The following is a 12151-nucleotide window of genomic DNA, read 5'->3' as shown; positions in this document are numbered from 1 at the left end:
TTGAATCAAGGGAAATCATCGCAAATGACGCCATTATGTCGAGTGCAAAAGAACCGGTGAACCTTTTCTTCAACCGGTTTATTGAACTGTCCGAAAGAACTACTGGTGATCCGAACTCCGATGCAACCGGTTCTTCACTCGTGAACGAGTCAGTCTATTGTTCGTTATCTGGCTCGGCTCGCTGTTCGCATCGCAAAATGTATTTTCGATGCTTCAAAAAATTCCAATGGACCCTCTGATGCCACATGGACTACTTTGATGATGTTTTTCTTACCTTTCTGGACATGGACAGTATACCGTACACACAGCTTCAATGGAGGGACTGAGAGCTCTCGGACTAAATCTAAAATATCTTAAACTGTGTTCTGAAGATAAAAGGAGGTCTTACATGTTTGGAACAGCATATGGGTGAGTTATTAATGACATAATTTTCATTTTTGGCCGAAATAACCCTTTAAGCATTTTCCTCCCATAGAAAACCATTAGACTAAAAGGAAAATGCGTAATGTGGTGTAATGCATTAAAACGTGTTTTACTCAGTAAACATTTTTAATAACACATTTTATTTACAGACAAGCAGGTTATGGGTGGAAATTAAACACTTTGTGTTCGTATTCTGTTTAAAACACTGTTTTAATGCATAAAGCCACGTACTTTCACATTAAGCGTGCTTTTAGAATGTCCCAATTATTCATTTGTGAATTAATCTGGTCAAGAAGAGTAAACTTGCAGCAGCTAACATCTCTTGATTCAATAAATCAGACATTGTGAGTAAAGTTAACAAAATAAAACTGCAATATAGTAAAGGCTCTGTAAAACTTTACAGCGTTTTTAGCTTTTTAAAGGGGGGGGGGGGGTGAAATGCTATTTCATGGATACTGAGTTTTTTTACACTGTTAAAGAGTTGGATTCCCATGCTAAACATGGACAAAGTTTCAAAAATTAAGTTGTACGTTTGAAGGAGAATTTTTGTTCCCAAAATACTCCTTCTGGTTTGTCACAAGTTTTGGAAAGTTTTTTTTGAGTATGGCTCTGTGTGACGTTAGATGGAATTTCCTTATATGGGTCCTAAGGGCACTTCTGCCAGAAGAGCGCGCGCTCCCGTATAGCACAGCACTGAGAGGCTGAGCACAGACATTCATTCACTGACCAGAGTGAGAGCATCGCGAAAAGTCACAAAAGAAGTGTGTTTGTGTGTTTGTGTTGGTTGCCAGGGCAAGACAACCCTGCACAGATTACCAAAAAAAAAAAAAAACAGCATTAAGGGACCAGTGGATGGAGTTTATTTTTACAGAGCATCAACAGAGTTGTGCAAGTGTTTTTTTTTGTTCCCTGCATTTCGAAGATGCTTGTTTTACAAACAAGGCCCAGTTTGACGACGGATGTGCGTATCGTTTATTTCTTAAGGATGATGCAAACCCAATGAAAAAGGGTCACAATCGTGTGTTGGAACTGCAGGCGGTGAGTAAAACTGCTTAAAATATCTCTGCCTCCTTGTTAGTGCGTCTGCCTCCCATGCCGGAGACCCGGTTCGAGCCCCGCTCGGAGCGAGTCGTTGCTGCTGCTGCTCTCGTTCAGTTTCAGCCTCGGGATCTGATTCTGGATCATAAATAAACGGCTGAATCTGACTGTTAGCCATGGTTTGTTTTGGATGATGTTTTTTTTCCTCAAGGTAATGTCACAACTTCCAAACGCTGTCAACGCAAAAGCCTACTGGCGCTAGTGATTCTTTAGCTCCACCAGCCGGTCATGTTTTTCCGGGAAAAATCGGTACAGACTATCTTTCTCTTATGAATATAATAAAACTAAAGACTTTTTGGAGTTATGAAGGATGCAGTACTACTCTATAGGTACTCAAGATTAACAGGATATTGAGTGAAAACGAGCATTTCACCCCCCCCCCCCCTTTAAACAGCATTCTCCGTCCTACACCAACTACGCACACATTTCCTATAATGTATGTCTTTGAAAGAATTTAACCAATCAGAGTAGGTATGGGGCGGGGCTGCACGTGCAACCCCACCCCAGGTGCAGCCCGCCTCGATCTGCAGCCGGGTGTAATTGGGAAAAATGCACATATTGAGGGCTCATTCCCAGAGACGCGTAGAACAAGTCAATTTAATTGCTTGTAGCCATTTTGTCCTCGTTTCCAGTTCTGTATGTTTATTATGAAGGATGTAGAACCTTACTTAATAATTTGTTGACCAACCATCTGTATGTATACATATACAGACGGCTGGTCTGGGAACGCCCCTGGGAACACCCTGTCACGTGTTGTGAATTTAGCCCATGGGGGAAAACATTGCCTTGGCGCCAATGGGCTAGTTGCATATCTCCGCCATCTTGGATTTCTGGTCTTGCGAGTGTGTGTGTGTATATATTTCTGGTTGTGCTAAAAGTCAGTGCAGAGAACGGGAGAAGTCCAAATATTACCTTCTATATGTTTACAGGATTTATAATATCACTTCAAATGCAAATAAGATATACACTGCTATTATCACTATACAATAAATGTTAACTTAGCCAGTGGATTTGGAACTGTGTATGTTTGGGTCTGGTGAATGAATTAAATACACTAATGTTCACGAGATGAAAGTTGAACTCATGGTGTGTATACACAGCTATATAATCTATTTTTATCTTACCAAATATGTAAATGTACAAATTACTTATTTCTCGAAAATATTTGCATTATTATTATTTTTTTATATATTAAATATTTACCTCATGAGACGTGGGCTGCGATTTATCTTCAGAAGTATCCATTTCTCAATTGTACACATACACCAGTCTGTTTCATCTGTATTTTCACAACATATTTTATTATTTTACACAGTAAAAAATACATGACTAATTGTAATATCTGTTTAATCTGATAAATAATGCAAAAGAATAACAATATACATGGCTGCTCATCATAGACAGATTATGATTTATGCTGCAGATCTTTCACAAAAAAAATAAACATAGATAAAAACACACATGAATGCAAACAGCGATCTTCTATTCAATGCAAACCTACCATAATTATATTACGTTTAATTGTGCAGTTTGTTATTCAATTATCAAATAAAGTTAATAAAACATGCTTTATCAGAAATCTCTGTGCGTCTTGTTTGACAGTCAGAAACATTGATCTTACATAAAAGTCAGAACAAAACCAGCTCTTCGAAAATGAAAAGTATTGCATATTTGAGTGGTTTGTGTTTGAAAGAAGAAATCCCTGTGGACCTGACGCTGATCCGCATAATCAACAGAAGAATAAAGCAATCTCTGCGTTGTATCTTGATGAATTTCCACACAGAGGTACGCAAAATGTAGGGAGGATGTTTCCCCATGTTTTTGATATACCACTATGTGCTGTTAAATTTGAAAATCATTAATTATATAAATCTAGCCAAGTTTCGTATGTAAGTTTCCTTACAGTCAATGCGAGCAACGCAAGACCGGAAGTATGCACACACTTGTGTCGCTGAAGTTCACCGGCACCATCTTGTGCACCTAGCCCATTGAAATACATGGGGCAATCATGCCGAACAGTTGCTGTGTCGTTTTCTGTACCTCCAATAAACTAAAAAGTTATTAATTAAAGTTCTACATCTTTCCTAATAAACATACAGAGCCGGAAAGGAGGACAAAATATATGTCGAACCTAAACTCTAATGAAAACACGTCTGCTAAGAGGTGTAGTCTACGTGATGCCACTAGAAAAGACCAAGGATATATATATATATATATATATATATATATATATATATATATATATATATAATGGTGACTGAGGCTGTCACTCTTTGCTTTTGTGTTCCACAAAATAAAAGACATATGGGTGAGAAGATGATTTATAAAGAAGAAAGAAGTACATAGTAGATCAATCAGTTTTCATTTGCAATCAAAACTTGAGTTCTTTGCAATATCAGGGATGTGACCTTATGACCTCCATGATTAAATTTCTCTAAAGTTTGGGGGTAATTTTTTTTATCATGTGCCTTAAAAATATTATCTGTTGTATATTTTCATATAAAATCGCAACACTTTATGTAAAACATGTATATCTTATCTTTTTATTATGTAAATAAAATGTAAAAAAAAAAAAAAAATCCTTTGTGCTATTTAACTAATCCACTTTTAAAAACTCTTTGGATCTACACAAGTCATGCAAATAATTTTTGGATTCAAAATGTCAATTTTTACTATTTTGTTGTTAATGTCCCTTTGTTATATTTGCATACAGTACATCTATTGTACATTGGAGACACTTTGTACATTATTATAACAAAATTGAGCACTTGTGACAGTCTTTCTTGAATACATATTAAAATGTAATTGAGTTCACAGTGAGCTTGATTGACAGGTGATCTGACCTATCATAACGCCCATAGACAGTAAAAGAAATGGACACAGCGACCCCATTGGAACTCAATTGACACGAGTGAAGCCCATTTTTAGCTATTTTTAGCACTTCCGTTTCTGACGCGCAGACTCAAACTAAGCTTGATGACGTCAGCAACAAAATCTTCTAGCAGCTGTGCGTGCAAACTAACATCGTTAAACTTGCAGAGACAGTGAGCTTGAGCGGGAAGTTCTTTGGCGTGAGTAAGCAGGAGTAAGTATTCTGATTAATTATTTTGTATAGTATTTTAAAATTTAACGCCAGTACGCCATATTAAGTTAATTGCCTGTGAGCTTCTCTTCCTGTCTGTACGGTAATTTCTCTACTGTGCGACAGAGAGTGGAGTGGTTTTGAAGCAATCGTTAGCCTATTTTTACAAAAACTGTTTCTATGGGGCCATAATGTAACATAGAAGGTAATGGAGCCCTTTATACATTGTCGTGTATCTTTAGAAATAAATAATGGACAAATGGAGTCTTTAAACGCCTCAGATGTAAAGTTATTCGCTGTCAAAGTGACGCCAAAATGAATGGGAGTCAATGGGATGCTAACTCAAGTGAAGTTCTGCTACAAGATCGACTTCCTTCCAGCCTGATAACGCCAATGCTGCCATCTTGTCTGACAAACAAATTACCGCATTTTCTGCACCATAAGGCGCACCTAAGAGCCGTGTCTACACAAATTTCAAAGAGCTCGACATGCAGTATCTGTGGTCTCATCTTTCACCTCGTGTACGCTCACCGTCCACGCGGTCTAAAAAAATGCCCGCACGCAGATGACGAAAAGGACATAATCCAGACAGTGTGCGGACGGCCGAAGTATACTTGATCTTTATCAGTGGTGCACGAGATGCTATGATGATGTATGCCACATTATAAGGTTATGTTAGCCTATCCAGTTGAAGCCACTACAAAAAAAGAAAAAAAGAAAAAAAAGAACATCAATGTGGAGAAGATCTTGTTTACATCAAAACTAAAACCAAGCTGTTCACACAGAACGCATATGTAGCGCATTTTCGAGAGGGACACTGTTGGTCTCTCACAAGAGAGCCGCATGTTTAGAAAGAAATGTAAAATTAATGTATTTAACTTGATTTTCTAAAAATATCTCGAGACTTTGTTGTGTTTTTGTTCCCCATCCCACTGAATCTCATGTTTTTAAGTGAAAAAAAAAATTATTCTGTGTGACTGGTTTTCCGCCTTTTTATTTAACAATGCATGTATACATGACGCTGTTTTGTTTATAGTTCTTTAAGCAACTTAATTAATAATAATTGTTCATAAAAAATATTTTAAATATTATTTTGTTTTTTCACAGTCATGTATTCTAATGTTTTGAATAAACGTGCAGTAATATTTTGCTCGATGCGCTATCTTGAGGCCTCGGAAGAGAAGCAAAAACTTTTCTTCACCCTAACTGAAATTATTATGCATTTTAAATTCGAATACAATTCATATTTAAGTAAAAAATTCGAATTTAGTTTTTCAGCTATTTTGACAGTCCTTGGCGATTCTAGCCCGAATCTGTATCTGTATGCATGAGACCGTCTGAATACCGGCAGAATTCACATTTCTGTTGTAAAAAGAGAAACATTGTGCAGAAGTATCATTTGCTGTTATGCATGTGTTCGAAGCTGCAGTTGCTGTGTGATGCGTGTCCCAAAAAAAACTGGACGTGCTCCAAAAAAAAAAAAAAAAAAAAACCTGGATGCTCTCCGAGAGAATTAAGGCCGTTAAAATCAATGTCCTATTTTCGTTTTCGATACTTGTGTTGGTTGGGACCAATCGATTCGTGCAATAGATTTTCGAACATAGTGACAGTCGACACGGACACAGACTTTGGTAAGGCTTTGCTTGATTGACTGTCGGACCATTTCCCGCTGACACAGGGACGTAATACGTACACTGGCAGCGATAAACCATGATGAGAGAGAACCCTGCAAGTTTGATGACAAAAGCTGTTCAAAAGCTGTTGCCCAACTGTTCAATTAAGACATGAGGACGAGGATGCCCTGCTCTCATTTACTGAAGCCCTGCGACTGGCAAGAGCAGCTTCCAAATCCTCAGTACTCATCTTGGTGGATCTGTCTGCTTCTTTTGACACCGTTAATCCCCAGATTCTATTGTCCACCCTCAGAAAGATGGTCATCTCTGGATCCAGGTGTCTTGGAGGGGTGAAGTTTCTAAGTCACAACAACTTTCTACTGGGGTTCCTCAAAGCTCAGTACTTGGACCACTTCTCTTCTCCATCTACATGAAGTTATTAGGCATTACAGTAACATATTACTTTTTGCTTTAACCCAGGCAACTGAACGGGCTTTACTGAACATGTACAGAGAAAAATATTATCAGTTTTCAGTAATATTTTACTCTGAACAGAGTAAAGCCAGTTACTGTACAACACACTTTTAGCCCAAAATGTAATTGTTCAAAGAAAAGAAGAAAGAAAAAAACAGCAAGACATTAAGGAATCAAAAAAAGAAGCAAATAACTTATTTCCTGTTCGTGGTCAGTCAGTAGCTGCGTGTGGTGTCCACCTCTGATATTTGTTTAGAATTTTTTTTTTTGTATTCATCTCTCTCTCGCTAGAGGAACTTTGTATTGTGTGACATAGTCCAGTGAAGGCGGGTTTTACAGTGCCGCAAGGATACTGCCATGACGCGGCATGTTCTCTCTAATATGAATAGACCAAAGCAATTCACACATTGCCAGATAATCACTTTACCTCTACCATACTTTTAACAGACTTGGATCGTTTGTGATTCTGGCTGTCATCCTTTCTTGCATTTTCTTGAGCCTTCAGTTTGTCAATTATAAACTAAATATTGTTAGTTGCTTGGATAGCCCACAGTGATTATGCTACATCAATATGCCCTTTACTGGATTTATAATTCTCTGCAATACATTTTGTAATTTTAGAATGTTAAGTTCTACTTCTGTAGTTATTATGGTGGAAGTTACTCAAAAGCTATACATGAATAATGTAACACATTACATTTCTGAGACAGGAATATTCTGAGGTAAGGAACTACTTTTAAATATCAGTAACAAGTAATCTATAATTTATTACTGTTTGTTAATAATTTGCACAACACTCTCAACTGATATGCATTTTTTTTTTATTGTGATTCATTGTATATTGCAATTCAATAGCTTGATTTATACTTTCCAGAGAAAGGGATGTCAAATTTTCTTCACTCAGGGAACCATGGCTGTGTTGAGTAACCAGAGACATTTTGTGCCTGCAGATAGATAGAGAGTATGCTGTTCAAAAGGCTCTGTATTCTGTTGGCTTTCCTGTTCCACATCCTATGCTGTACTGTATGGATACTCATGTCATTGGCACAGAATTTTACATCATGGAACATGTACAGGTACTCATTGCCAGTAAATGTTAACTTCATTAAAATTTCATTAAATAAATTAATTTGTATAATTTCTAAATTGGGACACATTTTAGCTCAATATAGCCAAACTGAAGAATTTTTTTTCAAGATTGAAAAATGAGATGCAAAGTAACAGCTCTAGCTCAAGCAGTTAAAATTACACACTTGGCCAGAAGGGGGCAGGCAAGGTTTTTTTTTTTTTTTTTTTTTTTTACCCCACGTATAGCAGTCCGTTTAGTTCTCAATTGTTTTTGAATGGTGGGATTATTTGAAGGATGATGATATGCTGTAAATATCTCCACATCAGGGGCGTATATTCAGGGACTTGAGGCTCCCAGGGGTCTGTGCGGCAGAGCGGACAGCTCTGTATGTGGCTGCAGTGGAGACGCTAGCCAAACTTCACACCCTAGATGTCAGTACACTTGGACTCTTGGGATATGGGAAGGGAACGGGTTATTGTAAGAGGCAGGTGAGATGAGAAAATTATCAGCGAGGTATTGATTTGAAATCAGCATTTTAACTGTTATTATTCTTTAAAGCTACGGTCATCTTTAAAAAAAAATAAAAACTGTTTTTCTTCTTCCAGGTCTCTACATGGACAAAGCAGTACAAAGCCTCTGCCCACAAAGAGATACCAGCCATGGATAAGCTTTCTGATTGGCTAAGCCACAACCTGCCAACCAATGACAATGAAGTGTCCCTTGTTCATGGCGATTTCCGAATTGACAACCTGATATTCCACCCTACAGAGGTACTGATACTTGATGCATATGTATTTACTATCGTTCAAAAGTTTTCAAAAGTTTTGAAAATGTATAAACATTTGTAACTTCAACGGGATCTCCATTCTGCTGTTTTTTATGCCTTATGCCCTTCTTTCTTTTTTAGACCACAAAAAGAGAAATTAAAAGAAATGCCCTGCTTATGCTCATCCATATTATGGAAGTGAAATGAAACCAACAACAAGCTATAAAAAAGATGCAAAAGTATCAAGTAATCTTGATTTCTTGCAGCTTGTTTGCTTTTCTGGCCAAACTGGAGTGAACTGCTGCACTAATAAAGTCTCATGTTTGCACACTCATGCATAGAAACCAATGTCGAAGGTCAGGATTTTTGTTACATTTAATCATTTAGCAGATGCTTTTATCAAAATTGACTTACAAATGAGAACAATAGAAGCAATCAGACCAACGAGAGAACAACAAAAGTGTACAAGTGCCATGGCATGTCTCAGTTAATCTAGAGCAGTACACAGCTATATTTTATTAATTAATTTATTTTTTCTTAGAATAGAATAGAAAAGAAAATGAAGTTCTAGAAAAAGATGTGTCTTTAGATGTTAAATAACACATTGGCGGTACAATAACCCAATGCACACAATACTTGGAAGTATAATACATGCGTTGCCCAGGACTATTCTGTGATACTTTTGTGTCTTTTAATAGCTGGTTGCTATTCGCTTATACATATGAACAAGAACAAGTGGGACATTTATTTAAATTTCTTATTGTGTGCTATGAAATAGGAAGATGGGTATGTGTCATTAGAACAACACAAGGGGGAGTAAATGGTGGCTTAATTTTCATTTTTTACGGAACTATCCCTATGCAAAGAGAAAATGTTTAATGATTACAGTGCTGTTACCTTTATCGATTTTATCAGAGACTTAAGGCTTTTCTAGCTTCCTGTCTGTAATTGATTTATTACAAAGAGAATTGCAAAGATCAAGTAAATCAAAACTGACTGGCAGAGCAAGTCTATAATTAACCTCCAATTATAATGTCACATCTTTTAGCAGAATATTCTAAATAAGCCTATTTAAAACTCTACTTTCCCACATAATTGTGTGGAAGTGATTGGTACAATATGCCAATGTGTGTTTCTGTCTTTCAAACCAAAAACTCTGTTCCTCCTATTAAATAATTCATACTTTTTGTTATTTGAAAATTCATTTTACTGGATCTGGGTATCCTGAAAGCTTTATTGTCTCTCTGCAGGCTCGTGTATTGGCTGTACTGGACTGGGAACTGTCCACTACCGGACAGCCAATAGCAGACTTGGCCTACTTTCTCATGCCACACTACTGGCCCAGTCACTACAAAATCATCAGCACAATGGGTGGAATCACAGGAGTGAAAGGTGGGGCATCTCTTTTTTTTTTTTTTTTTTTTTTTTTTTGTTGTTTTTATATTTTATTTATATTTCTCTGTCATTTTTGCCAGTACTGGCATTTTCTTAATTTGTCCTTGCCTCTATATATTCTTTTATCATGTCTCTATATTGTATGTATTAATCAGGGTTTAAAATTCTCCGACTTGCAGCGTTTTTCTGTGTAAAAAAATAACCCTACATTTAAAAATAAAAAACATTGTTGATATCACTTTCGAGTCCATGAGTTCGCCTACCAGTGGTATTGGCCAAACTAATATTAATAGCCAATTACAATTTGTTGCTTTTAGAAACACGAGACGTGCAGCCCTGATGAATGGAGAAGTGCAACACATTGAAAAAGCTGTGAGGCGCAATGGTCAAAGATGTCCATCTAGCAAATATTTACATAGAAAAACTAATTAAAAAGCAGCAGAGCTTTGTTAACAGCTCAGAGTATTCATGTCATCTCCATACGAATGACATAATTGCCAGAACAAATTTACCGGGATTTTTGATAAGGACCTATTCACACATGATCTCTTACTGGTAATTTACCAGTAAAGACTGTATGTGAGGGAAGGGGTTAAACTCTTCCTCTGCATATGCTGTGAATTTGAATTGCTTAACGATCATCTAGGAAAACAATATCATTGCGTCATCTTACTAGATTTGTAACGTAAATCATTTATAAACCTTTGCCAACACAGCAGAATAAATCAGCCTATTTTTAAATATGCCACTTATTGTACATTGCGATTTCAAAAGTGAAAGTGAAAGTGACGTGACATACAGCCAATTATGGTGACCCATACTCAGAATTCGTGCTCTGCATTTAACCCATCCAAAGTGCACACACACAGCAGTGACCACTAGGGTTAGGAGTCAAACTCTCTAACCACTAGGCAACAACTTCCCCAAAATAGTTTCTGAGATTGCATGTGGCCAAATCTAAACATTTAATGGATTTAAACGTAGTTTAATCACGCTGTAAAGTAAAACGTCACCAGGCCGTTCGTGCCCTCTGCAGGTATTTGTTATATTACGTAAGGTACTTCAATTAGTTATGTTCATAGGTAAAGGCATATTGCATTTTGTATTTTAACAGTGTTGTTAAATAAAACCATGTAATTACTTGGTTTTGATATTTTATTTGAACCAATTATTATTGCTTTATCATTAGTTTATGTATAAATAGTCATACTAAGGCCTAGTTTTCACTAAGGTCTATTTGTGTTACCAAAAAAATATCAGATTACACGATTGTCAAAATAATCAGTAGATTACTTGATTACCAAAATAATCATTAGTTACATCCTTAGATTAGTTCAAATACTTCAAAATACAACTGCATTGTTTTACTTCTTGTAACTAAAAGACAAGTATTTTGTCATTGGAAGTTTCTTAAATATTCTGTTAAAATATTTTCTCATTCTAGTGAACCAAGTATCTGTTTTGTCTCATCTTGGCGTGTATTGTCACACCCCTTGTGTCGATAAGCAGTGATATAGATCATAACTTTCCAGGAATATGTTTTAGCTTCATTATTCAGGTCAACCATATATTCATGAAAAAAAATCAGTTTGAATAAGGAATGCAATAACTTAGTATCCTTTCAGATGTTGAAGTTGCCATAGTCATTGCATGTTTTGCCATTGCTGCCCCGCCCTCTGAAAAAAAAGCCTCAGCCTCAGGAATTTTATTATTTATTTTTTTGGTTTAACTCCTGAATAATCCATACATTGCTTTTGAACAGGAATTCCCTCTCCAGAGGACCTTATCTCCATTTACTGTCATTGTCGAGGCATCCCAAACTCTCTTCCCCAGCAAAACTTCTTCATTGCCATGGCTTTTTTCAAAATGGCTGCAATTGCACAGGTATTGAGTTTTAAAAGTTAATGCAGACCATGCCAAGGCATTGTGGTTAAAACAAAGTTAAACTGTGCCAATCAGATAAAGACATTCACTGATATGGAGAAGGTAAATTCACCTGCTGCAAAGTGGCCATCTTTATTTCAGTTACAGCTATTATAGATATATTTATCCAAGATTATTAAATGAGTTCTTATTAAATTAATAAATTAATTGACATTAAATATCATTTTATGTTGAAGCATTAATTATTTGATAAAAAGAGAGTTGTGTGCTAAGAGAGAGATGAAACTAAGCAAAGCTATATATCATTCAACAATTTGGGGTCAGGAAGATTTAGATCCATATTTGCC

General features: G+C 36.5%; 1 protein-coding gene across 2 annotated transcripts in view; it reads left to right on the top strand.

The window, feature by feature from the left end:
* Window positions 1–12151, top strand: part of acad11 (acyl-CoA dehydrogenase family, member 11) — a 112319-nt gene that overhangs the window by 3072 nt on the left and 97096 nt on the right. Inside the window, exons 3-7 of one of the 2 annotated variants that reach the window (XM_052596691.1) lie at window positions 7641–7766; window positions 8086–8247; window positions 8365–8529; window positions 9776–9917; window positions 11683–11804. In XM_052596691.1, coding sequence (XP_052452651.1) covers window positions 7641–7766; window positions 8086–8247; window positions 8365–8529; window positions 9776–9917; window positions 11683–11804 — 717 coding nt within the window. The remainder of the gene's footprint in view (window positions 1–7640; window positions 7767–8085; window positions 8248–8364; window positions 8530–9775; window positions 9918–11682; window positions 11805–12151) is intronic. The other variant, XM_052596692.1, reaches the window with a different exon arrangement.

This window comes from Carassius gibelio, chromosome B24, assembly GCF_023724105.1.
Source record: "Carassius gibelio isolate Cgi1373 ecotype wild population from Czech Republic chromosome B24, carGib1.2-hapl.c, whole genome shotgun sequence".
In the NCBI taxonomy this organism is placed as follows: domain Eukaryota; kingdom Metazoa; phylum Chordata; class Actinopteri; order Cypriniformes; family Cyprinidae; genus Carassius; species Carassius gibelio.
The sequence above is the reverse complement of the archived record's forward strand: the minus strand, read 5'-3'. Positions and strand labels throughout refer to the sequence as shown.